Source organism: Astyanax mexicanus, chromosome 19 (assembly GCF_023375975.1).
Source record: "Astyanax mexicanus isolate ESR-SI-001 chromosome 19, AstMex3_surface, whole genome shotgun sequence".
NCBI classification, from domain to species: Eukaryota; Metazoa; Chordata; class Actinopteri; order Characiformes; family Acestrorhamphidae; genus Astyanax; species Astyanax mexicanus.
Window position 1 is genome coordinate 29,238,493 of NC_064426.1, and position 27,553 is coordinate 29,266,045.

At 38.6% G+C, this 27,553-nt stretch overlaps 1 protein-coding gene across 2 annotated transcripts; it reads left to right on the forward strand.

The window, feature by feature from the left end:
* The first annotated feature begins 242 nt into the window (after positions 1 to 242).
* On the forward strand, positions 243 to 27,292 carry smarca4a (SWI/SNF related, matrix associated, actin dependent regulator of chromatin, subfamily a, member 4a). 2 transcript variants are annotated; one of them, XM_049467884.1, is made up of 34 exons: positions 243 to 378; positions 4,422 to 4,681; positions 5,226 to 5,358; positions 5,642 to 6,151; positions 6,407 to 6,496; positions 7,139 to 7,394; positions 9,765 to 9,891; positions 10,030 to 10,203; positions 11,255 to 11,428; positions 11,526 to 11,693; positions 11,810 to 11,863; positions 12,604 to 12,734; positions 12,988 to 13,042; positions 13,380 to 13,492; positions 14,219 to 14,366; positions 14,482 to 14,645; positions 14,940 to 15,006; positions 15,116 to 15,226; positions 16,729 to 16,971; positions 17,177 to 17,290; positions 17,459 to 17,566; positions 17,680 to 17,766; positions 18,485 to 18,531; positions 18,660 to 18,826; positions 19,329 to 19,492; positions 19,588 to 19,815; positions 20,492 to 20,569; positions 20,682 to 20,900; positions 22,620 to 22,885; positions 23,039 to 23,144; positions 24,488 to 24,589; positions 24,728 to 24,860; positions 24,955 to 25,094; positions 26,449 to 27,292. In XM_049467884.1, the coding sequence occupies exons 2-34, from the start codon at positions 4,460 to 4,462 to the stop codon at positions 26,479 to 26,481; spliced, it is 4,932 nt and encodes a 1,643-aa protein (XP_049323841.1). In that variant the 5' UTR covers positions 243 to 378; positions 4,422 to 4,459; the 3' UTR covers positions 26,482 to 27,292. The 2 variants fall into 2 exon arrangements, with proteins under 2 accessions (XP_049323841.1, XP_049323842.1); XM_049467885.1 differs by having other exon boundaries at positions 11,813 to 11,863.
* The last annotated feature ends 261 nt before the right edge of the window (positions 27,293 to 27,553 follow it).

Below are 27,553 nucleotides of genomic sequence, written 5' to 3' on the forward strand. Positions count from 1 at the left end.
GTGAATATTAATATTCCTGTGTAGAAGCTGGTAGGTTACTGCACGAGCTCCCATCCCCCCACGTGCTCTCTCTCAGCTCACAGCCTGCCTGCATTCCGCCCTGCGCACATGCCTCTACGCATGCGCGGAGCCCATGCGTGCCTGCCCACAGGCCTGCAGGGGGAAGGGGGCGCTAGTGAAGCGCTTTATGGCGCCTCTGTTAGTGTTCTTACTGAGCTGAACGCTACAATCAGCCATCAGATGGTGGAGGGAGGGAGGGGGTGAGAGGGAAAAAAAAGGAGGAACAGGCTGAGCTGCTCTTTGTTTCTAGCTAGCTAGCATAGCTTAGCTGAAGAAAACAGGGGACTGGCTCACCGGCGAAAGCTGATTGCACATAATGTAAGTACTTTTCACGCTTTTAATGGGCGTACAAACGCTGGAGACATGTGTGACCTTAGAGTTAAACGGAATATTTTGTCACCGGTGCAGATTGTGATATTTAAAAACGACTATTACAGACATTTACAGGCTTAGCCTCTGCGATGGAGGCGACCAAGGGGAATGAATGGATTATTTTAGGGGAAAAAAGGGTACTCTAAAGGTGGACTGAGCCAAAGCTACGGAAGGCGGGTTGGATCAGTCGACTTTAGTTAATCAAACAAAAAAAGTACGGGATGCTTCCACGCTGTTTCAGAGCTGATCTTTTTCACTGATCATAGATTGGTTGGTAGGAAGCTAGCTAACCTACAGTTCATACACACAGAAATGGGGGAGGAGAGCGTGGCCGGCTGTGTAATAAATAGTATAGTTTCTAGCTATAGCTTTGTTTATTGACGTTGTTTCTTCAATTCACCATTTATTTTTACAAAGGTTTGTTCATCGAAAATGTCACCAATTGAGTGGCTGGTTCGTAAAAACTAAACTAAACAAAAAATACAGTTAAAGTTCCTTTCTTGTTGTCAGTACTAGCTCTAACCCCTAATGTTGGCAAATCCATGTCCAGAAAGTTAAACTCCACTCCAGGATCTCCAACTCCCGATTGCGTCTTTGGTTCTGCTGCAGCCGATCCACCCAGGCAGTCGAAGGGAAATCGTGGAGTGGAGTTTTAATTTTGTGGATCTGGATTTGCCCATTTTAGCCTTAGTACCCGGCTGAAGTGAGGATTTGCTAGAATCCGTTTGTTTCTCACTAATTTAGTTGCATTATATGCATTATTTATGAGTTTTTTTTCTTAATATGCTTGAAGTATGTTTCCCCTAAAGTAGCTAACACACATAACTACGTTTACTCTTTTGTTGAGCTAAAATAGATAACTAGTTAGCTAGCTACCGCTCTTGCCGGTGCTATGTCGATTTGTGCTACCCTGTCAATACGTGTTGCCGCAGCGTGTATTATTTATAAATAAAGTTGATTAAATAATATAAAACAGCTTTGATATTGGGCTAAAAAGCGTCTTATCAAAAAAAAAAAAAAAACAGAGTCCCCTCAAAGTACAATCATGGAATTATTCTTAAGTTATAAGTCATTATTTTGAGATGCCGCATAATATTTTACGATCCAATGTCATTATTTTGAAATTCTAATTTGAAATTAAGTCATAATTGTATTCACAAATAATTTAATCCTGACGTCGAAGATTAATGCTATTTTAATTCAATAAAGATGTAAAAATGAACTGAATTGATTTAAATACTTTTGCTATCTGGACCATATTTGTTTTTTCTCTGTCATTATTCTGAAATTATAAGTATTTTTTTTTAGATACTATTTACTTTAGATACTATAATATTTTAAGATTCAGTGTCATTATTTTCATACCAGGTCGTTTTTAGATGTTTAGACGTTATTTTCAGATACTAGCACACTAATTTGAGATACCCCGTCATTATTCTTAGAGATACTAAGTCATAATTTTGAGACACTGTGTATTCCAAAAGCAAGACGCATCTTCAAGTAACGACTTATTATCTCAAAATAACGACTTAGTCTCTTAATTGAGTAGTTCCTTTAATAATAAAAAAGTGGGCTTCTATATTTCTGTAAACAGCTAAACAACATATTTAAAACAGTGAGGTCTGATTTGATAAAGTGGTGTAATATAAAACCGTGAAAAACACAGTAAAAAAAATCTTTGTGTCGGTGCATGCGCAGAGTAGCTAAGTAGCGCCGTATCGTCGGGTAGCACAAACCGGCAGAACACCGGCTCGTGAGCTAACGCTGGTTAGCTTAGCTAGTGTTGATAGCCCAGTGGAAGCTGGTAACGCCGCTACAAAAATACAAATAAATCATATAGAAACAGCTAGCGTAGCTTGGTATCCGTTTTGTACTATTTTATTTAATAGCGTTTAGGCTTTTTAAGTGAAAGGGAACGCGGTTAATTCGGTTCATAATGTTTTTAAAGTTAATATTAGCATGCTAAGCTATATTAGCTTAGCAACAGCCTCACAGCAGCGGCAGCATCTCTGGTTAAATGGCCACTGTATAAGTTAGCTTGGTTAGCTAAGCCTGTTAGCCTACCTGTAAACGCTGGAGACCGGGTTTATTTATTTTTCTTATTTGAAAAACAGTTTATTCGGACAATACAGTTTTAGTTTCTTTATTTTATTCTGTCAAATCACCTCAGCACCGGAGTGAATCTTATTGTAGACGTCTAGGCCATATAGTAAGTTAATACATTTAGTTAGTTAAGTGGTTCTTTGTATCACAAGGTCGCTCTGCTGCTGCTGTCTCTGTTTTTGTTATTACATTTTTGAGAGCTGGCCCCAATTCGATGCTTTGAATTCGGTACCGAAATCCAAATGATACTTTTTTCGATACCTTTTTTTTTGTAACCAAAAAATGCAAAAAGCTGTACTTATTCTCACACAATGTATATATTTAACAGTGGACTTGAGTAATCTCGTTCTTAAACTGTCACTATGAGAGACTCCCTCTTTCCAAATCCTGTTGGAACAAACAGTGAGCATGTTTGAGGCGCTTTATTAAAAACAATTATAAAAACAAAATAAAACAAATTATTCCTACAAATTAATTTAAATATAAATGCATTACATTGAGAAAACAAAATACAACTGCAGAAGTGGTGTCAATCATTTAAAAATAAATTATAATCCTCATTCTTCTGCCAGAATTCTGCTAGTTCCTATTATTTTTGAGAGGAGTAATACGGCACATTAGAGCCTTTTTACTGTATTATATCAATACCATCACTGATTGTGGAAACTTCTCAATAGACCTCAAGCAGTTTGGACTGTGTGTGTCTTCACTCAGCTTCCTTCAGAATCTGGTCCCTTGATTTCCAAATTAAATGCAAAGTTTACTGATGATCAGTGATGGTTTGTTTGGAGAGCCATGTTCGTCTGCTGGTGTTGATCCACTGTGTTATATCAAGTCCAAAGTCAGTGCAGTGTGAAAATCTTACAGCTCTTCATGCTTCCCTCTGATTTATGTAGATGCAGATTTCATTTTCCAGCAGGACTTGGCATACAGCCTACACTGCCAAAAGTACCAATTGGTTTTGTATAATATTCTAATTTTCTCAATTACTGACTTTTGGGTTTCATTGGCTGTAAGCCATAAACATCTACAATAAAATAATTAAACACGTAAAAGATCACTCTGTGTAATACATCTATGATTAGTTTCACATTTTGAACGGAATTACTAAAATAATTTAACTTCAAGGATGTCCAGTTTTACGAGAATCACTAGTATACACACACGTACATTGGCTTATACTTAGAAATCTTCATGGTTATAGAAGTGTGTAATAGAAAAAGAATAAGGTGGATGCCAGTCCAAAACCGCCCACCTGCCAATCATTATTTTAGTACCTAATGTAGTTAATGAGATTGGCTTAGTCAGTGCAGGTAATGAGTGCAGATTGTTAGCTATTGGTTATATGACTGAATGGATATTTTACTTGATTTGTGTTACTGTATCATGATTTAGGCTCATATTCTTAAATATGTTGTGTGGAAATCTGACTGCCTGATCTCTCTGAAAAAGGAGAAGAGTTTTTTTGTAACGTTACACTGCAGCATGAGGAAAATAAATATGAAATGTTTTGTCTCTTTATAGTATTAGTAATATGATTGGGCCGTCCATTGTTATTGTTTTTGGATGGGCTGTCTGCAGGTTTTCCTGGGCTGGTTTAACCAGTAACACTAAGCTGATTTTGGCGCTTGGTAAATTTTTTTTAAAGCAGAACAGCTCAGTTTCTTAAACATTCTTTAATAATGCTTAATAATATCTCAACTGAAAGCTATGAAAACTGCTGATGAATGTATAAATATGATCAAAGGAGATGCTAAAATACTTTTTTACAGTTTTAACTTTAACACTTTTGTCCTTGGTCTTTATATTTATTGTTGCTGTAAGACCAGAAACAGAATTATTCATTTTCTTTGTATGTATTGTTTTTGTTCTTCTATGCACAACAGCGCTTTTCTTCTCGCACCTCTCCCGGCTCTGCTGAGAGATGTCCACTCCGGACCCCCCCATGGGAGGGACCCCACGGCCCGGCCCTTCTCCAGGCCCTGGGCCCTCTCCAGGGGCCATGCTGGGTCCTAGTCCTGGGCCTTCTCCTGGCTCTGCTCATGGAATGATGGGTCCTAGCCCAGGGCCACCATCTGCAGGGCACCCTCTACCTCCTCAAGGACCCTCTGGTTATCCTCAGGACAACATGCATCAGATGCACAAGGTGAGTATATATATAGATGAGATTGAATTATTAATGGAATGGTTCGGTTTGCACTAAGGATGCACTAAGTATATAGCAGACAGAACAATTTTCTGACAATAGTGGGAAAAAAGGCACTGTTGGTGTTCAACTGAATAAATGAACAATAACTATGAATTTATTTTGTTATATTAATTAAATTGCAGTGTTTCCTCTAAATGTAGGATTGTAGCAGTGGTGGCAAGATAAGAATGCATTTAGACTATTGAACATTTCCAGTAGTAAAAACAAAAAATGCTAAAGAAATAGACTTGTAACACAGAACATGTCTTCACTAATAGATTAGCTTAATTCTTTGATAATCTTCTGCAGTATACCATGCAGTTTATCATAAAATATAATGTGCAGGCTTTTCATGAATCGGTGGACTAATACAGAGTGAACTTGTTTGTTTTGTTGTTGTTGTTAATGAGTTTTTTATTTATTGTATTTAAGAAGATTCTCATGTCTGTTCTTGTGCATTTCTAAATAAACATGAAATTGATACCCTGTCATTCTTTTTAAGCCTATGGAAGGCATGCATGAGAAGGGCATGCCAGATGACCCTCGTTATGGCCAGATGAAGGGCATGGGCATGAGACAAGGTGCTCACAGTGGCATGGGACCACCACCCAGTCCCATGGATACGCATTCACAAGGTATGTGTGTGTGTGTGTGTGTGTTTAGTTGGCATGGCTTGTATTAAACAAACTAATACACGTTATACAAAGGAACAATTTACTACTACTAGTTTAGTATGCAATGTTAATGTGGGATTGTGATTTAAGTCTCAAATACTTGCAGTTTAGATAGATACAGGCAAGTATATGTTGTAATAAATCTTAAAGGGGCTAATCTGGCGTCTTTTCTCTTATATCAAATGATTTCCTCCTTTTATTGTCATTTATCTCAATTTATTGAACTTTTTTTATCATTCTGCAGGTTATCCCTCTCCTTTAGGTGGTTCTGAACATGCCCCTAGTCCAGTGCCAGCTAACGGCCCTCCTTCTGGCCCCATGATGCCCTCAGGCCCTGGTGGCGTCCCCATGGAAGGCAATGATCCTCAGGCAATGGGCCAGCAGAATCGTGGTGGAGGCCCTCCAGCAGGCCCAGGCTCGGGTCCCAGTGGAGGACCCCCAGGTGCTGGTGGACCAGGGGGTGCAGGAGGACCCACACCCTTCAACCAGAACCAGCTCCACCAACTGCGTGCACAGATAATGGCCTACAAGATGCTTGCTCGAGGGCAGGCTCTGCCTGACCACTTGCAGATGGCAGTGCAGGGTAAGCGGCCCATGCCGGGCATGCAGCAGGGCATGCCCAACATGCCACCAGCATCTGGGCCTGGAGCTGGTCCTCCTGGCCCTGGAGGTCCTGTGGGCCCTGGGGGACCTGTAGGCCCTGGAGTCCCTGGAGTCCCTGGACCAGCAGGCCCCAACTACAACAGACCTCATGGTAAGAATGTGTGGAACTTTAATGTTATTTTTATAGGTTGGTATGACATAGATTTTATGAATATTTTATGATATTTGAAGTTTAGTGACATCTGCTGGTTGGCTTTCTCAAGATTATTTTGTATTAAGTTGTATAATGTCATGATAGAAAAGAAGAGGATTTAGAACATTTAGGATGCAGATCAAAGTTGTTTTTTTTTTATAGAAAGAATTGAATGTTTTGGCCTTAATAGACTGAATTGGTCGTCTCTTGCAGGAATGCCTCTTCCAGGACCAGGACCCTCCGGTGTACCCCCAGGCATGCAGGGTCAGCCCCCCAATGGACCGCCCAAATCATGGCCTGAAGGTATGTTTTTATTTATTTATTTACTTACTTACTCTATATTTCTAAAGGAAATGACTGGTAGCTGGGTTGTACCAAAAAAAATCTTTTTACTGAACAATTAATATTTTATTTTGAATAGAAAAGTGTAGCAAAATTATTTGATTATAAAAACACAGCTGAGTTTTTTTTTTTTTATAACTAGAATAGCACTGCTCAGGGAAATTTATGATTAGAATAGCACCACTGATAAACATATAATTACAGTAGCAGTGTAAAAGTACATTTGTGACTGAAATAGCACTTCTAAGGTAAATGTACTTTACTGGCACTGATATGTTTTAAGTATTTAATAAATATTTTTAAATTGTAGTTTAGTTATTTAATTTTATTTTAAAAAGCAAGGCAAATATACAGCATATATATTTGATTTATTTAGTGGAGAAGATTGTCAACATTTTATGAAAATCTGTGAAAAACTAAATTTAGTATTCGATTAAGTGTTTTGATTTAAATGTTATTTTGATGCATCACTTTTTGTTTAATACCTTTTTATATTGTGCCTTATAACAAATCCATCTGCAGTTGAACCCAGTGTAATCCAAAGAATGTGTTTTAAAACACTGGTAAAGAATATGTGACTTATGTTTCTGCTTGCTATTCAAGGGCCCATGGTGAATGCTGCTGCTCCAGCCAGTGCTCCTCAGAAGTTGATCCCTCCCCAGCCAACTGGTCGGCCATCTCCAGCCCCGCCCTCAGTGCCTCCTGCTGCATCCCCGGTCATGCCCCCTCAGACCCAGTCCCCTGGGCAACCAGCTCAGCCTCCGACCATGATGCTGCACCCTAAACAAAACCGCATTACACCCATTCAGAAGCCTAGAGGCCTGGATCCTGTAGAGATTCTGCAGGAGAGAGAGTACAGGTGAGGACTAACTGCACCAAAATGCATACTTTTGTAATTATATAATTAACACTAAGTTATTTAGATGTATTTAGTTAAATTTAATCCAGCTTCAATAAGGATCTGGCTGAATGTAATTGAAGATAAGAAGATATTTCCATAACCATGAAGATTTCTAAGTATAAGCCTATGTACGTGTGTATATTAGTGATTCTCATAAAACAGTAAATGTAAATGTTTCCATAACAGAAGTAAACGCGAGGTAACCGCATGGCCTCCATCCACATGGTTGGGCATGTGCTTGTAAACACTTGTCGAAAGCTTTGCACCTTAGTCCAGTTTTGCACAGATATTTCCAGTTACAACTAAATTCATGTTTTCAGTATTTAACCTTTTAAAAAGCCATTTAAATAATTGATTAAAGGGCTGATTATTTAGGCAGTTGTTTTGCTGTTTTCCAGTGCTCAGCATGGGCCTGCATTTTTTAATATCACGTTTAGGGTTGTCACGATACCAAAATTTTGACTTCGATACCGATACCAACTGTAGTATCACGATTCTCGATACCAAAACGATACTTGGAAGAAAAAAAAAAACGATAAAAATATCTGAACATAAAATGTTTATTTTTGACTGAACTGGATTGAACACTGAACAATCGGTGCAAACGTTTTTATTCTAAAATGAAACATTTGAACAAAAAACAAGTTTCGTTATTATAACCTTAACTATAACATAATTATCTAAACACTTCCTAAAAACTAAAACCAGAGGTAATGGTAGCCTGACTATGTGAACCTGACGGGCGGGCAGAAGTTAAGTTCTGAATAAGGAAAATAAAGAGACAGAAGAACATTACAATGTTATGTTCATTTTAACACTCACTGCTCCGTTTTATTAATCAACCGTTTACCGTTTTTAATAAGCCCATGTTCAGTGTAACGATCAAGCAGGCTACGTGCCTGACCACAGATTTGCGATGGAAACGCGAAAACGTGAACATCTTAAGTTCATGTTTCACAGCCAATGGGATAATGGAGAAATAGAGAAAACCACGGGTCCAAAACAAAACTCCTGCACACTCCTCTCCGTGTTAACGTGATTTATTGGCAGTTGCTAGTAAATCTTAGTAAAGCTACAGACAGAGTGTATCTTGACTAACTCCACAAACCTGTCGACTTCTCAGCTCTTTGTAGAGATCAGGGTGCTTGTCTGCTAAATGAATGAGCGAAATATGATCAGAATTATGTTAAATAACACTGTAACATAGAAGCATAGAACTATTATTTAATTAAAATGATTTTTAAGAACAGCTAAACACAGTGCTGCAGGTCAAACGCGGCTACTCACAGGTAAAGGTTCTCTTTTATCTCCTCGTGCTCATATTCTAGTCCCACACATAAGTCTGCAGCTCCCTCAGTGTTTTCTGTCGTATTTTGCGGCTAGCGCGAGCGCTTACAACTAACACCGCCACGAGGTGCCGCCGCGCTTGTGCCGAATCCGCTACTGAATCCGACTCCCGCTTCGCGGACAGAATCGGCACAACACCCCCCGCTGTACAACTGCGGGAGTGAAAACAGCGCTAATAAATAAAGTAGTTTAGTTTCACTTTCAGTTTTCGTTATTTTCGTTATTTTATTTACAAATAAAAATATAAATAAAAAAACAGATGCCTACATCTCAGACTATTTTCCCACACTTCACTCCTCGCGCCCGTTTTGTCCACAAGTCGCGGACGAGAGACATCTGTTATTTTAGCCATCGCCATTCTACACTCGCTGCTGCTCTGCTGGCTTGCGCGTGAATCGATTCATTTGTTCAGAACACTAAGTTTATCTGAATCCTGCCACACCGACTGCTGCGGTGTGAATCAGTTTTCTTATGAACTGAATCAAATCGCGCCTACTAATTTGACTCATTTGAAGCTAGTGACTGGGCTATATACAGTATCGAAAGCATCGAACGCTAAAGAACCGAATCGTTTGTGATGACGTAGTATCGAAAAAGAATCGAACCTTCGGTACACCGTGCAACTCTAATCACGTTATATATAATCAGAAAAAAGAACATTTAAAATGCACATTTTTTTTAATGTTGTGCAGCCCTAATGCCCTTGTATGGTATCAAACAGCAAAACTAGTCCATCTAGGCTTATGTAGGCTGTTTATATCGATAATAAGAAAAATATATATTGTGATATGAATTTTGGCCTTATTGTCCATCTCTAATTTTTAAGTTAATGCCCAAGCATCAAGCAAAGTCCTATTCGTACCAATTATGACTTTTATGGACAACTTTTGAAAATGAATACATGTATATTAATGGCATTTTTCACACAAAACTGACAAAATTAGTTTTAACCTTGGTGATTCCCTGTGCTCTCTTTGTCAGACTGCAAGCACGTATAACCCATCGCATCCAGGAGCTGGAGAACATTCCGGGCTCTCTGGCAGGAGACCTGAGGACCAAAGCTACAATTGAACTCAAGGCACTGAGGCTCCTCAACTTCCAGAGACAGGTTGGATAATTCACTTCATCAGCAATAGATGCGGATACGTTTCTCCGAAATCTGAGAAATATTTATCTAATATATTTGTCTGTCCGTGGATTACAGATTACAGTTATATAAACCTGTATGGCGGTTTCTCTCTTGCAGCTCCGGCAGGAGGTGGTGGTGTGTATGCGGCGTGACACAGCCCTGGAGACGGCGCTTAACGCCAAGGCCTACAAACGCAGCAAGAGGCAGTCCCTGCGTGAGGCTCGCATTACTGAGAAACTGGAGAAGCAGCAGAAGATCGAACAGGAACGCAAGCGCCGCCAGAAACATCAGGTACTGATCCTGCAGTTTCTACAACAATGAGTTAAGTCATTAGATGCAATTAGGAGTCTGAGGTTTTAGCAGTGTAGAGATTCATGGATTAACTGTTACTTTTAACATGAATTTGTTAAAATTTTGATGCATCTGTCTTTGAGAAACATTAGGTACCTCAAGGTTTGTCCTGTAATGGATCTGAGATAGTTTGTGATTGGTTCAGCTGACCCCTGACAGTTAGTAATTTCAAGAAAAGTTTAGAGAAGCTAATATTAAGCAAATTAAAAAATAGAAGTTTTCACTATTCTTACTAAAGCATGCTAGAGCTCTTATACAAGATGTACCACATTTTAAAGTTAATTTATATCACTGTTTAGCTAAGCAACAACAAATAAGCAACAAATGATAAGTTATCATTAGCATTTTCTCCAAGTTCCTGTTACCCCTTTCCACCTTAAATGCATTTAACCAGCAGTTTCAAAACATGACGCAGCTTTAGAGAGGGTAGGTTTATGTTGGGGACCAGTTTTATTTTTCTCTTGCTCCATGTTTTTTATAGCCTGCTAGACTAGTAAAAGATGTTTCATTTTTAGTAAATTCATCTCTCTCTGTTTCTCTCTCAAACAAGTTAGCATTTTCTCCTGAGTTTTACATTTTTAAATGCTTTGGTATTAACATTTAGAGTAAAATATGTAAAAAAAAAAAAAAAAATATATATATATATATATATATATATATATATATATATATATATATATATATATATAATTATAATATGATATAATAAAAATTACTTACATTTTTATTACAAATATTTTAATAATGGTAGGCTGAGTGTTCCTTGCACTAATGTTACAACATTAGTTTTCTGAAAATCTCTTTCATATCTGATAAAAACCTCTAACAATAGCTGTAATACTCCTAAATGGACCTGCTGAATCCAATCGACTTGATTCTGTAAATCAGTAGTGATACCCAGCCCTAATATAATATGTTTCAGTATTTAAAGAGGAGAAAAAAAAAACCAGTCTGAATATTATTTATTTATTATTCTTTTTGTCTTGTCCAGGAATATCTGAATAGTATCCTCCAGCATGCAAAGGACTTCAAGGAGTACCATCGTTCTATCACAGGCAAGGTTCAGAAAGTTACCAAAGCCGTGGCCACCTACCACGCCAACACGGAGCGGGAGCAGAAGAAGGAGAATGAGCGCATCGAGAAAGAACGTATGCGGAGGCTGATGGTGAGTAAACACTCAGACAAAACTACACAAAATGCATCGAAGTGCTTCTGTCTCGATTCATATGCTTTTATTGAGGAAAACACTGTTTCTCTCACAGGCTGAAGATGAAGAAGGTTACAGGAAGCTGATTGATCAGAAGAAGGACAAGCGTCTGGCCTACCTGCTGCAGCAGACGGACGAGTACGTGGCTAACCTCACCGAACTTGTGCGTGCGCACAAGGCAGTGCAAGCGCTCAAGGAGAAGAAGAAGAAAAAGAAAAAGAAGGTAGCATTTTAATATTTGAGATACAAAAGTAGACTGGTTACTCTTTGATTTTTTTTTTGTTTGTTTGTTTGCAATCTTTTCTACTTTTTAACTGTTTAATTTTTTGTTTGTTTCAGAAGACTGGAGAGAATGGTGAGGGTGGAGCTCTTGCATTGGGTCCAGATGGAGAGGTAAAATTCATACAAATGTATGACATCCCCATTATGCATGCCATATCCCTTGGTCCAGTGTTTCATCCATTTATTTTTTTATTTTCTTTCAGTGGCTGAAATGCCAGTTTCAAGTTTATTTTTAAATTTTTTAGCATATAATAAATAAAATTAAGTGTTTAGCATCAGTTATCATGTTTGGTATCAATTTACTTCAAAGAACTACTTTTTTTTCCAGATGAAAAATACTAGCTGTCCAGGACTAAGATAGTAAAATTAGCTTGGGAAACATAGGCTTAGCATTTGTTTGTCTACTAATTTCTCTAGAATTGTGTAGATTTCACTCACATGTGCTCTCAAAATGGCTTTATTTAAAATAGAACTGTCAAAATACTGCATGGCATGTTGTGGTATCAGAGCTGCTGTTGATGATCAACAGGCTTTATATTGGAGGCAGATGCTGTTTGCAACCATATATAAGTTAGCTTTTTTAACCATAACTTTACCTTTAACTTAACCATAACTAGGGTCTATCTTTATCATTTTTAACTCTTTGCAAAGTTTTGTAATTGCTATTTCATGATGTTTCCTAATATTATGAAGCAGTGGCAGCAATAATGTTGCTTGTATATTTTTTTTAATCTGCTTGATTCATTTTAGTTTTTTCCTACTTTCATTTGTCATTAAGTATAAGTAAGTGATTTTGGGAAAAACATTGCTTCGTGTCCCTCATATATATTTTTTCCCCTTGTTCTGTGTAGGCTCTTGATGAGACCAGTCAGATGAGTGACCTTCCAGTTAAAGTGATTCATGTGGACAGTGGCAAAATCCTGACTGGTTTGGATGCTCCTAAAGCTGGCCAGTTGGAGACCTGGCTGGAGATGAACCCTGGGTATGTGTGGACCAGTGTACACAGTGTGTGTACAGTGTTACTTTGTATGCAAGTAATACAACATCAATAAAGTGTACATTGTGTTTGTGAGGGTCAGGTAATCATGTTTTGCTTAACAGTTAAACAACAGTTTATAATCATCTTCTAACCTATTGTGGACTGAATGCAGTGTCTGTAGAATTAGTTTATTAGTTTATTTATTTATTTATTTACTGTGCTGTTCATCTTCTAATTTCATTTAAATGCTGTGTAGGTATGAGGTCGCTCCACGTTCTGACAGTGAAGACAGTGGATCAGAGGAGGAAGAGGTACTGTTGTTCTGTTTATCACTCATTTAGAAAACACATCATGCACAAGCCAAGCATTGCTTTTTTTTTTTTTTTTTTTTTTTTTAAATACATATTTTTTAAATACATTTTTTTTTAAATACATAATTGCCAGGCGTGGTCACAGGAAAATAAGCGTAGTAGTAGTAGTGTTAATAAATAGTGCTGTGGGAGAGATTTTATTATATACACACTTGCACTTTTTAGGTGTAAAACATCTTGATATTTTTCGTTGTGCTTTCCTAGTGTAAAAAAAAGTCATTATTTTAATGATCCTTCCTATTTATGCTCACACTTTTTTTTCGTCTCACCTCTGCAGGAGGAAGAGGAGGAACAGCAGCTTGCCCAGGCTGTGGCCACAGAGGAGAAGAAGAAAATACCAGATCCAGACAGTGAGGACGTATCTGAGGTGGATGCTCGCCACATCATTGAGTGAGTATTTTCTTTGAAATGTAACATTTTTTTAGGTTTCTTTTCTTGCAGTAGTATTTTCTCAAAATTAATAAATAAATAAAAAAATCCAGTGATTTGCCGTATCGCCAACTGTATTTTCTGCACTAAATGGCACACCGGATTATAAGGCGCACTGGGTGATGCACCTCAGTAAACAAAACTGTAATTCTGAATAAATAAATAAATAAATAAATGTTTCCAGGTTAAACCAGTGCTGGAGGCTAATCCACACAGATTTCTCTCCTGAAAAATGTTAATTTGTGTGATTTTGAAGTGCTTCTATTCTGCTTAGCACGGTTAGTGGCTAATGCTAATACTGCTCCAGCAGTGCTAGCCGGGGTTAGCAGCAAGCTAGAGGCTAATGATACTCAACTCTGAACAGTGAAAGAGCTAGTGCTTAGTGCAGTTAGCGGCTAGTGCCAATACTGCTCCATCCTTAGAGCTGGAGAACTAAATTGAAACTCCTTTATAATGCTGTGCTTCAGCAGAGTTGCTTTACTGCTCCTTAATACCTGACTGGTAGAATTCATACATAAGGCGCACTGACGGTTTTTGGGGAAATTAAAGGATTTTAAGTGCGCCTTATAGTGTGGGAAAAAATGTGCGTCTGTTCACTGCACAAATAGGTTAAAGATGAAGGCTAGATTCCTCTGCATGGTTGCGTCCAAGGTGTTAACTGTTTCTTTGTTGAATTTGTGTTTGCAGTCACGCTAAGCAGGACGTTGATGATGAGTATGGCTCTGCAGCCTTCGAGGTGGGCCTGCAGTCTTACTACTCCGTAGCTCACGCCGTCACTGAGACCGTGGACAAGCAGTCCACTCTTATGGTCAATGGAACACTCAAACAGTACCAGGTAGAAACGCCCTCGCACACGTTTATGAACCCTTTTGAATACTTGATTTACATAAATCTGCCTAAATAATTAAATTTGCTTAACTTACTATTGTTCCTTTCTCTCTCTGTAATAGATTAAGGGTCTGGAGTGGCTGGTCTCTCTGTATAACAATAATCTGAATGGCATTCTGGCTGATGAGATGGGCTTGGGGAAGACCATCCAGACCATTGCACTAATTACCTACCTCATGGAGTACAAACGCATCAATGGACCTTTCCTTATCATTGTACCCCTCTCGTAAGTTTCTTTTTGTCTTTTTAGTTAATTAAATTTTTCCCTTTCATTTACATTGGTAATCTATGTGCCATGGGGCAGGAACTAATATATCTCATGGAAGCTAAATAATGCTGCCCTGAGCTGCTGGATACATGTGTGGGGTCTAGTTTCTAGGTTTTCAAAGTTCTAAATGAGAATATTTTATTAGAGGCATTAAACTCTACATTTCTTTCCTTAAATGTACAGTTTAGAAAATATGATAATTTTTCTTGTTGAGCTAACATCAGTGTTTTTTTGTTTGTTTTTTTCCCACAGCACACTCTCAAACTGGGTGTTGGAGTTTGATAAGTGGGCCCCATCTGTGGTTAAAGTCTCCTACAAGGTAATTCAAGCGGTTTTGAAATAAAAGTGATGTGAACTCTGGAAATATGTTTACAGATAATAATTGCTAGTAGCATCAGTGACTTACTTTCTTTTTGTTTTCTTCTCAGGGCTCTCCTGCTGCTCGCCGTGCTTTTCTTCCTATTCTACGCAGTGGCAAATTCAATGTGCTCCTTACCACTTATGAGTACATCATTAAAGACAAGCAAGTGTTGGCCAAGGTACCGCATTTTATACCTGAAATATTTGTGCACCAATTGTTTTTTTTTTTTTTTTCTTTTTTCAATTTGCATCAAGCCGTAGGAAATTTGTTGTTATTATAAGGCATAGGTCGGCAATAGGCGGCCCGCGGGCCAGATGCGGCCCGCAAGCAAGAAACATCTGGCCCGTGAGGTTGAACTATAATGAAAAAAAAAATCGGACTGTCCGTCTCAAAAATGCTCTTTATTTAGAAACTTAATTTTCCAAAACAGAAAAATTTATTAAAGATTTTTTGATAGAGCCACGGGCTGTTAGATAACTGCTAGCTTCTTTATTCTGTTATTTTTTTTTTTATTCATTTGTTTTTTTTTTATTTAACAAACAGGTATATCATTAATTGCGCCCCAATGGTCAGTCCACAGATTTCACCCACAACAGCCCACTTGAATGTCTGCTTGTCATTTTAAGAGCGCCCTCCCGCCACCGCGCCCGCCAATCCCCCCCCCCCCCGCCAAGTGCTTGTGGCCCGCCATGTAATGGCTTGGAAAAAATCTGGCCCGCGGCCAAACTTAATTGCCGACCCCTGTTATAAGGGATGTAACGTTTGCAGTTTTGTGCCTTTTGCTAACTATAATTAATTTTGTGGTTTTAGAGCATATATTTACATTTAACATTGCATTGACTTAGTGCTTGGCTGGGATGAACCAGTATACCGAATAGGAAATTAAAACATTCTTTTAAATTTCCTATTCGCTGTTGCGGAGCACAGTGTAGAATAGCATCGGCAAAGAAGAAATCTGGTACAGCTCACTACTGTGTAATCAATCCACAGCTTAAAAGTAAAAGTTCCTCTAATCCCCCAAACAAACCCAGAAACAGTCCTGGGTGCGGAATTATTTATTCAGCACAAGTGACAAACTCAGTAAACTCAGTAAAACTCTGGAGGTGCAAAAAAGCTTCAAGAGCTTTTAAATATTTTAATACTGAAGCTCGAAGGATATTTTTAATACACACTGAACTGAAGGGAATTTTGGCTGATTTTAATACTGTAATGCCTCTAATGGCTTCAAGAATAACATTTTAAATTGATATTAAACTTGTGTCTTAATTTTGCAATTGAGCTTTTGAGAAATATCTCTTATGAATACTTAAACATTTTAGGTTCATTAATAGTATTTATGGATTTTTTTTTTTTTTTTTTAGTTTTAAAAAGGATGCAGTGTTTTGGCGTATGTCTTTTTAAGGCATATTGTTTAGTAAACCCTATACTATTTAACACCTAACACTCCTAACACCTACAGTCACAAATATATTTAAAAAGCCCAGTCATAAGTCATAATCCCAGTCATGCAAAAAAAAAAAAACGATGTATAACTATATATAAAATAAGTATTAATAATAAAAATGGTCATATACTGTAAAACTGTCAGAATCTTGAAAAGTACCATGATATCCATTTTTGATCATACCGCCCAGTACTACATTGACTGCTTACTTATCTCTTGCTGTTCGTGTTTCTCAGATCCGCTGGAAGTACATGATTGTGGATGAGGGCCATCGTATGAAGAATCATCACTGTAAACTGACTCAGGTGCTCAACACACACTACCTGGCCCCCAGACGCCTGCTGCTCACAGGGACCCCCCTGCAAAACAAGCTGCCTGAACTGTGGGCTCTGCTCAACTTCCTGCTGCCCACCATCTTCAAAAGCTGCAGCACTTTTGAGCAATGGTTCAATGCACCCTTCGCCATGACCGGTGAAAAGGTAAGCCACATTTGCAATAAATGTGATTTACAATATAAATATGTAAATAATTAGTAAGTCTAGGCATATGTTTTAAACATATCACACAGAATTTTTAGAACCTGTAACATGGTATTAGTAAACCTCGATCCTCTACAGCTGAATGTAGTGTTTTGTTAAAGCTGTAGTCTCATCGCTTGTCCTCATCCTTTTGTCCATTCTGCAGGTGGATCTGAATGAGGAAGAGACCATTCTGATCATTCGCCGTCTGCACAAAGTGCTCCGCCCCTTCCTGCTCAGGAGGCTCAAGAAGGAAGTGGAGGCACAGCTGCCTGAGAAGGTCTGTTGCACCCATTCAAATGTTCACTGATTCTATTGTCAGATAGATGCACTACAGATACAATTCTCAATATGTTGCACAAAATGAATGGCAAGTCCCATTCCTACTCATGTACCGTGATATGGTGGGGTTCATCTGTGTTTTCTGTGATTTTTCCTCTGTCTCCAGGTGGAGTACGTCATTAAGTGTGACATGTCGGCTCTGCAGAGAGTACTGTACCGGCACATGCAGGCTAAAGGAGTCCTGCTCACTGACGGCTCTGAGAAAGACAAGAAGGTAATGATTACAGGCCCACAGTGTTACATATTTTGCGCTTTAGGCTATAAATGGGAATGTAAGTTATTAATAGTTATTAATGTGTGTAAAATTTTCTGTATAATGTATTACAGGGTAAAGGAGGCACGAAGACACTGATGAATACCATCATGCAACTCAGGAAGATCTGTAACCACCCATACATGTTCCAGCACATTGAGGTAATGGTGTCTCTACAGCTGGTGTATGTCTTCCTTTTTTTCTTTACATAATGATATATGCATTTATTTATTTTAAGCTTACTTGTGTAGTTCATATATTATAGATCATGTCTTATATTTTTGAGAAGGCCTTCCAAAAGCCATTAACTGCTTCTTATTCTGCTCAGCTTCTTGGTAAATCCCCATGTGAGTGTTTCCCATCTATACCAATCAGCAGATATGTGTTAGGCTGAAACTACCCCACTTGAGGTCATTATTTTCAATAGTACTCTATTTTTCGCACTTTAAGTCGTACTGAAAAATTTCCAAAAAATCGACAGTGCACCTGAAAATCTGGTGCGCCTTATGCAAGAATTCTACCAGTCACGTTTTAGGGAGCAGTAAAGCCACTCTGCTGAAGTGCAGCATTATATGAGTTATATGAGTTTTCAGTAAAGATTCTCCAGCACTAAGGCTGGGTGCAGCAGCATTAGCATTCGCTGGTAGCCGCAGCGCTAGCTCTTTCACCTTTCACCTTTCAGATGTATATAAAAAAATCCAAAGTATCTCATGTGGGAGAACTATGGTTTACTATGCTTGCCTGAAAAGATTAGCGTGGCTTTTAGCCCTGCCCTTAATCGTATCAGTGACCAATATCTCCCCAAAAACCCTGATCAGACCAACTTATTTTTATCAGATCAGTTTTTCGTTCTCTTACCTCTTCGTTGTTGTTTTTTAGGAGTCCTTCTCTGAGCATTTGGGCTTCACAGGAGGAATTGTTCAGGGGTACGTACTTTTAACAGTGTTCTTAGAAAACAAGAAGCTCTTGGTTTTCTTTCTCTCCTCTCTTCTCTCTTCTCTGTTCTGTCTTCAGGCTCACTCATGTTTCCCTTTGCTTCCCTCTTTCCGTGCAGGCCTGATTTGTATCGTGCCTCAGGGAAGTTTGAGCTGCTGGACCGCATTCTGCCCAAACTGCGAGCCACAAACCACAAAGTGCTACTTTTCTGTCAGATGACGACCCTTATGACCATTATGGAGGACTACTTTGCATACCGCAATTTCAAATACCTTCGTCTGGATGGTGAGAACACTACTTTTTCAGCACTCTCTCTCCTAATAATATATACAGATCTGGAAAAAATTGAGACCACTTTAGTTTCTGAATCTGTTTCTCTGTTTTTGCTATTTATAAGGATATGTTTGAGTAAAATGAACATTTGTTTTATTCTATAAACTACAGACAACATTTCTCCCAAATTCCAAATAAAAATAGTAATTTAGAGGATTTATTTGCTGAAAATGAGAAATGGCTGAAATAACACAAAAGATGCAGAGCTTTCAGCCCTCAAATAATGCAAAAAAATATATACAAGTTAATATAATTTCAAGAGTTCAGAAATTAATACCTGGTTTTTAATCAATGTTTCCATGCATCTTGGCAACAAGGAAAGTACTTGAGTGTTTCTTTGGTCGCTTATGCTGCCATCTTGCCAAAATTATGCTTCATCCAATACTAGGGGGGGTGGTCATCAAACACCCTGACCTCTCTAAACAATGTTTTTTCTTCTTTTTTTCTGTTCCAGGAACCACTAAGGCTGAGGACCGTGGTATGCTGCTGAAGAACTTTAATGACCCAGCCTCTTCGTACTTCGTGTTCTTGTTGAGTACCAGAGCCGGTGGTCTGGGTCTCAATCTGCAGTCTGCCGACACCGTAATCATTTTTGATAGCGACTGGAACCCTCATCAGGTCAGACCTACCTCTGCTATCAGTCTCTTGTTATCAGTTCCTGACTAGTTCTCCTGACTAATTTCTCTATATTACCTTTTTTTTTTTTTATACAGGACTTGCAGGCTCAGGATCGTGCCCACCGTATCGGGCAGCAGAACGAGGTGCGAGTGCTGCGTCTCTGCACCGTTAACAGCGTGGAGGAGAAGATCCTGGCTGCTGCCAAGTACAAGCTCAACGTGGATCAGAAGGTTATCCAGGCTGGCATGTTTGACCAGAAATCCTCTAGCCATGAGCGAAGAGCTTTCCTGCAGGCAATCCTGGAGCACGAGGAGCAAGATGAGGTAAAATATTTGCTTTAAATCTCTATTTTTAATTCTCAAATATAGCAGTAAGATACATGCAACTTACTAAGCAGTTTATGATGTACATAAAGCTCTCAAAAAGATTAACAAACAACTTCAGTTTTTGAATCAGTTTCTCTGATTTTGCTATTTATAGGTAAATGTTTGAGTAAAATGAACATTGCTGTTTTATTCGATAAACTGCAGACATTTCTCCCAAATTCCAAACAGAAATATTGTCATTTAGAGCATTTATTTGCAGAAAATGAGAAATGTCTGAAATAAAAAAAAAAAGATGCAGAGCTTTCAGAACTCAAATAATGCAAAGAAAACAAGTTCATATTTATAAAGTTTTAAGAGTTCAGAAATCAGTATTTGGTGGAAAAACCCTGGTTTTTAATCAGTTTTCAGGCATCTTGGTATGTTCTCCTCCACCAGTCTTACACACTGCTTTTGGATAACTTTATGCCACTGCTGGTGAAAAATTTAAGCAGTTCCGCTTTGGTTTGATGGCTTCTGTTCATCAATCTTACTCTTGATTATATTTCAGAGGTTTTCAATTTGGTAAAATGAAAGTAACTCATAATTTTAAAGTGGTCTCTTATTTTTTTCCAGAGCTGAATATACATTAGCAGTTTTGTCTGATGGTCTGTTTTGCTTTCTTTTCTCATTTCAGGAGGAGGATGAGGTACCTGATGATGAAACAGTAAATCAGATGATTGCCAGAAGTGAAGAGGAGTTTGATCACTTTATGGTATGCAGACTCTTATCATTAATACATGCATACGTTTTCATTTTTTCCACTTTTCTCAAGCTCTTCATCTGTTGACTGTTGTCTTGATGATAATGTCTTTTCTTCTCATCAGCGCATGGATCTGGACCGGCGCCGCGAGGAAGCACGGAACCCGAAGCGAAGGCCTCGTCTCATGGAGGAAGATGAGCTTCCTACATGGATTATGAAGGATGATGCGGAGGTGGAGAGACTGACGTGTGAGGAAGAGGAGGAGAAGATGTTTGGTCGTGGCTCCCGCCAGAGGAAGGAGGTGGACTACAGTGACTCACTCACTGAGAAACAGTGGCTGAAGGTGAAAGTTTTTTTCGTTAGTTTGAAAGTGAAGTAGAATTTTGTGTGCAGTAGTTTTTATGTGTTGTTTAGAATGGAGGGCTTTACGACAATTGGGTTATTTTTGTTTTATTGCAATATTAAAGCAGCAGTGGTTTTGGGTTCAGAGGGACAAAATATTCATGATTATATATTAATGATATCAGTATCCTGGCACAATATGCTATTCCTGCAAGTTTCTACCGAGCCATCCACTACTTTAATTCACGCTTCATTTTCCTTCAAATTGCTCTCTCTCTCTCTCTCTCTCTCTCTCTCTCTCTCTCTCTCTCTCTCTCTCTCTCTCTCTCTCTCTCTCTCTCTCTCTCTCTCTCTCTCTCTCTCTCTCTCTCTCTCTCCTCACCTGCTTTCTCTCTCTCTCTCTCTCTCTTACCTGCTCTCTTTTTTTTTTTCTCTCACTTGCGCGCGCTCTCTCTCTCTCTCTCTCTCTCTCTCTCTTATAAAAAAAATCTTTCAAGGTTGTCTGGTCTGTAAATGAACTACACAGAACTCCACACAGCAATTTATTTCTATTAACCTGCATTAGATGTAGTTCCAAATTGTAGTTTTCTGTGCAATTTCACCTTGTCACCAGAGTGGTTCCTAATTCACCACATATCCATTACATTACATTACATTTGGCAGATGCTTTTGTCCAAAGCGACTTACAATAATGAAGTACAAAAGTAATAAGAATTAAGATAACCCATTTTATATAGGGCTTAAAGGAGGTCAAAGGGAAATAAAGGGATAGAGAAGTGAAGGAGGGGAAGAAGGAAACGGGGTTAGAAGTAGTTAGAGTTTGTTAGAGGTGTTAGGAGAGTAAGTGCTCTTTGAAGAGCTCTGTCTTCAGGAGTTTCTTAAAGATAGTGAGAGATTCTCCTGATCTGATAGAGGAAGGTAGTTTGTTCCACCATTGGGGAACTCTGTATGAGAACAGTCTGGATTGCTTTGTGTGAATGTTTGTTTGGTAAAGCGAGGCGACATTCATTGGAGGAGCGCAGCGGCCTGGAGGTAGCGTAAGCCTTCAGGAGTGAGTGCAGGTAGGAAGGAGCCTGTTCTGTCATCACCTTGTAGGAGAGAGTAAGAGTTTTGAATTTGATACGAGCATCAACTGGTAGCCAGTGGAGCTCAATGAGCAGCGGGGTGACATGTGCCCGTTTTGGTTGGTTGATGACCAGACGTGCTGCTGCATTCTGGATCATTTGGAGTGGTTTTACTACGCAGGCCAGGAGGCCAGTTAGCAGGGCATTGCAGTAGTCGAGGCGTGAGATGACGACTGATTGTACCAGGAGTTGGGTGGCCTGTTGCGTCAGAAACGGTCTAATTTTCCTGGTGTTATAAAGCGCGAAGCGGCAGGATCGAGCAACTGACTTACTGACTGTCAGCTTTTTTTTTTTTAAAGAATTCCACTGGATGTCAGTGATCCAATTAGTCATGATATTAAAAATGTAATCTGTATCCAAGATCAGAATAAAATAATTGATTTTGGGCAGATCTAATCTGTCTTATTAAAATGTCATTGAAAGTAAGAACAGTGATTTATTACTAATATATCATGTGAAAGCAAAAAAAAGCATGACCTGTATAATTTAATATGCCATCTGTGACCTGGCACACGTTGTGGTGTTAATGATTATGAAATGATCTATTGGACACAAAATTTTTTAATCACAGTACATTTCATCCTCTTCTCTATCAGGCCATAGAGGAGGGAACGCTGGATGAGATCGAAGAGGAAGTCCGGCACAAGAAGACGACCCGGAAGAGGAAGCGGGACCGTGACCTCGACCTCCCGGGTCCATCCACTCCCAGCTCTAGTGGTGGAAGAAGCAGAGATAAAGATGAGGACGGCAAGAAACAGAAAAAACGAGGACGGCCTCCTGCCGAGAAACTCTCCCCCAACCCCTCCTCCCTCACCAAGAAGATGAAGAAAATTGTTGATGCCGTCATAAAATACAAAGACGGGTAAGCTTTGAGAGTTTTTACAGGATCAGTAATGGCATCTGCTCTTTAGTGCATGTAAAACTGCTTAAAAGTAGGTTTTGTAAAATAATATATTTTAATGACTGCTGATTTGGTGCACTAACTGTATATCTGGTTATGTTCTTTTTATGTTAGTAATGGAAGGCAGCTGAGCGAAGTTTTCATTCAGCTTCCATCTCGCAAGGAACTTCCTGAATACTACGAGCTCATTCGCAAACCTGTGGACTTCCGCAAGATTAAGGTAACGCATCGAACTGAACTCTCCTAAATTTTATATTTAATGAGGGCAGTGTCTCTTTCTGGTGAATATGTTGTCTATCCTCTTTCTGTAGGATTTATATTTCATGCTTGCAGCTTTGCATTGTGAACAGTAGCTATTACATACTAATTACTGCTATCTAAGAGGTTAGTTTTTTGTTTTGTCTTGGGTTTTTTCCCTCTTATGCGAGAATCTGCATTTCTTGCTCTAGGAGATTTAATTAAGCCACACCTAATAGACATGCTTTACACATGCATTTCTGGACAAGCTGAGAAATACAGCACTGTCACAAAGTGTGAAGTGAGGCAATAACCATATTTTACACACTAACTTAATTTTTGGAAAAATGAAAGAATTTAAAGGATCGTCAGTGCACCTTATGATCTGGTGCGCCTTATGTATAAATTTTAAATAAGGATCAGTAAATCCACTCCACTTAAGAGAATCATTATAATTTTAGTTCTATAGTTTAGTTCTTCAACACAGAGACTCAAGGCTGGAGCAGTATTAGCATTAGCTGCTCACCTTGCTAAGTGCTATCTCTTTTTCCGCCTAGAGGTGAGTATATCGGACTGTATCTTGCTAACCTCGGCTAGCATTGCTGTTCAGATGTGAGGATCATCAGCCTGTAGCCTGCTTTTAACACTGACTAGCACTGCTGGAGCAGCATTAGCATTTCCTGCTAATCGCGCTAGCTCTTTTCCCAGTCAGAGGTGAGCATATCGGACTGTAGCCTTCGTGGGCTAAACCATTGGCTAATATCGCCCTGGGTTACTGGAACACTCAGGGTTCCTCAGTGTAGCCCTGTCTGCCTAGCCTTAGTGGAAATCTCTAATCTTACTGTAGATAAACAGAAGCGCTTTACTCACCTGAATAAACAGTTTTCGGGAGAGAAATCTGTGTAGTTAAACATCTAGTGCTCGTCTAGTTTGACTTTAAAAATTTACCTTCCAGTGCACCTTATAGTGCAAAAAAATACAGTTGTATTACAGGGCAGGGTTACACAGTTCTTGCAAGCGATTTATAGTTTTAGTTGTTTTTTTGGTTTATTGTCCATGTCTGCACTGATGCTTTGGTCATGAAATATCATATGGTCATGAAAAATGTTCCTTGGAATTTTTTTAATGGAAAAGTCATGAAAAAAATATGGAAATGTATTTATTAAAAAGTGTGTGAACCCTGCATAAGCCTGAGAGAAATGCTGTTCTCCTTATTACATGTCAGTGGATTGTCACAATGATTTGAAGCTGTTATTTATAAAGTAAAAATGCTAAATAATGAGCAATAATGAATGTTTAATAAATACTTATTTTGTCTGTTTTCAGGAGCGCATTAGGAGTCATAAGTATCGCAGTCTGAATGACCTGGAGAAGGACGTCATGCTGCTCTGCCAGAACGCTCAAACCTTCAACCTGGAGGGATCACTGGTAAGAGCCTCCACAACTGAGTGAAGGATGCAGTGTGGTCATGTAGCTTGTGTGCTAATAAGTTTATCAAGATTCAGATTTTCTTTGTGTGGTTTGACAGCTTACAAAATTATTTGTATTTGTTTTTTTTTTTTTTAGATCTATGAAGACTCCATCGTGCTGCAGTCTGTGTTCACCAGCGTGCGTCAAAAGATTGAGAAGGAGGAGGAAAGTGAGGGCGAGGAGAGTGAGGAAGAGGAGGAGGATGCAGAGGAAGGATCAGAGTCTGAATGTGAGCATTGTCTCTCTGTAGGATTGTGAATAGGGGAGTTTAGGACAAATAGAATGGTTAAAAAATAGTGGGTTTTTTTGTGTGTGTGTTCCAGCGCGCTCCGTAAAAGTGAAGATCAAGCTGAGCCGTAAGGAAAAGGCAGAGAAAAGCGGGAAAGGCAGGCGGCGCACCGGGCGAGGTTCACGCCCCAAACCCGTGGTCAGCGATGATGACAGTGACGAGGAGCAGGAAGAGGTAACACAGAAAATCACATGCTGTAAAACTTTTGGTACCTTTTCAATGGAATTCATTAAACGAGAATATTTTTATTTGCATTTCTGTTGTGTTTTTTTTTTGGCATGTAACAATAATAAGCACAAAAAACAAAACATTCCTTTTTATATTGTGATGTAGTTTGAAATCACCTCACATTTTCTTACAAACGGCTAATGCATACAATTTCGACCCTGTTTCCCATTTTTGTTTTAAAAAAAAAAATCTAGTTTTTGTACTTTTACTGCACTCCGTACCCAATAGTGATAAAAAATGTAAATTTTGGAAATTTACAGGGGGAAAAAAAATCGAATGCCGCATGGACATCAGTTTTTAGACCCTCAGAATATTATATAGACCAATTGGTACTTTTGGCAGTGTGCCACGTCCTGCTGGAAAATGAAATCCACATCTCTATAAAAGTTGTCAGCAGAGGGAAGCATGAAGTGCTGTAATATTTTGTGGGAAAACAAAACTGCACTGACTTTAGACTTGATAATATAACACAGTGGATCAACACCAGCAGATGACATCTGCCGTCTCTCCAAACAATCGCTGATTGTAGAAACTTCACACTAGACCTCAAGCAGCTTGAACTGTGTGTCTCTCCATTCTTCCTCCAGACTCTGCTCCCTTGATTTGTTAAATGAAATGAAATGAAATGAAATTGAAAATGTACTGATGATCAGTGATGGTTTGAAGAGACATGTCATCTGCTGGCGTTGATCCAATGAAGTCCAATGAAAATAGTCTTGCAGGACTTCATGCTTTCCTCTGCTGAAAACTTTTATTAGATTTCATTTTCCAGCAGGACTTGGCAAACTGCCCACAGTGCCAAAATACCAAGGGGACTTATATAATATTCTAATTTTCTGAGACACTGACTTTTGGGTTTTCATTGGCTGTAAGCCAAAATTATTAACAATAAAAGAAACACTTAAATTAGACCACTTTGTGTGTAATACATCTATATTATGAGTTTCATATTTTGAACTGAATTACTAAAATAAGGTAACTTTTTTCAATGCTATTTTTTTAGTGCACTCCTATTAGAAGCTGGAGGGATGTTCAGTACCAGGACACTGATACCATTAATTAGAATATAGTCTACCCTCTTAACAACTGGAATACTACTTTTTTAATAAAAAAAAGAGAACAATTCTCAGGCACTTCTGCTTTTATATGTAATATGCATAAGTATGTATTGAACTGGCTAATTCAGGATATTTTTGCAGAATTATTATGTGGCTTATCTACTCTGTCTTATCACTATTGAAATTAATGTGTAAAATCATTATCATCATCTCTATTCTCTCTCTTTCTTTCCTTCTCATAGGAGCATTCTGCCAGCGGCAGTGAGGAGGATTAAACTATCAGCAGCTGGACCAAGCTCCGTTTCTTCAGCCACCTTAGCAGAATCTGATCATGATTTTCATAATTTTACATTAATCAGGAAAACCCAGAACAGAGGGTCCAGTTTTTACTCTTAACTGAATTGATTTGATTTTTAGTCAGATTGTATTCATGATTAGTAATTATAACATCTTGTGCAGGTTTTTGCAGACACAAAATAGATAGGCTTTGGATAATGTTGTTCGGTTTTAAATGGAGGATCCTTGTATACGAAGTAATGCAGTCCAACCTTATAAACTGTGTCTAGTAAATTAGCCCTCATATTTAAACAGGCATTCCCAGGTTATAAATATATAAATATATATATTAGGACTGTTGTTTTGTTGTTTTCTGCCTTTTGATTTGTTTTTTGTTTTTGTTTTCTATTGAAACTGATGTTGACTGTGGCGTAAGCTGACCGGACTGTGGACCACTGGGAGAGTTAATCTGACTGTTTTAGATGGCTTGTTTAGTTTTTCTGTCATTACGATCAGTGTACGGAAGTTACCGGTGCGTGTTTTTTAAAAGCCGCTCCAGAGCGCATGTTGTGCGAGTCTGTAGAGGAGCAATGTTGAATGGGTTGTTCTACCATTATTTTCTCTTTCAATTCACTTTTTTTCTTGTCTCTCCATTTCTTCCCTGAGGTTAATTTAAGGATATTAGCAGGATTAAGGTACTTTCTCCCTTGTTGATCTCCAGTCAGTGAGAAGGAGAGGTAGCGCTTAGGACTCAGTACTGTGTCGGTGTCACTGGATTTCAAGAAGTATAATAAAGGCATCTCACAAATACTCTGTGTACTTTTTTTTTTTTCTTCTTCCCCTTTATATAACCAGGGTATTCTCACTGAGATTAAAAACGTCTTTTACACGAGAATCCTGACCAAGAGAGCAGTGCACAAACACAGAGACAATTCCCCTTAAATACATTAAATAGACAGGAGAGTCATATACACAATATATAATATAGCTAAAAAATATAACATATGTTTAAAAACAATTACGGTATGCATTCCGGCCTGAAATGTTTGAATGGTACACACAATGTGATGT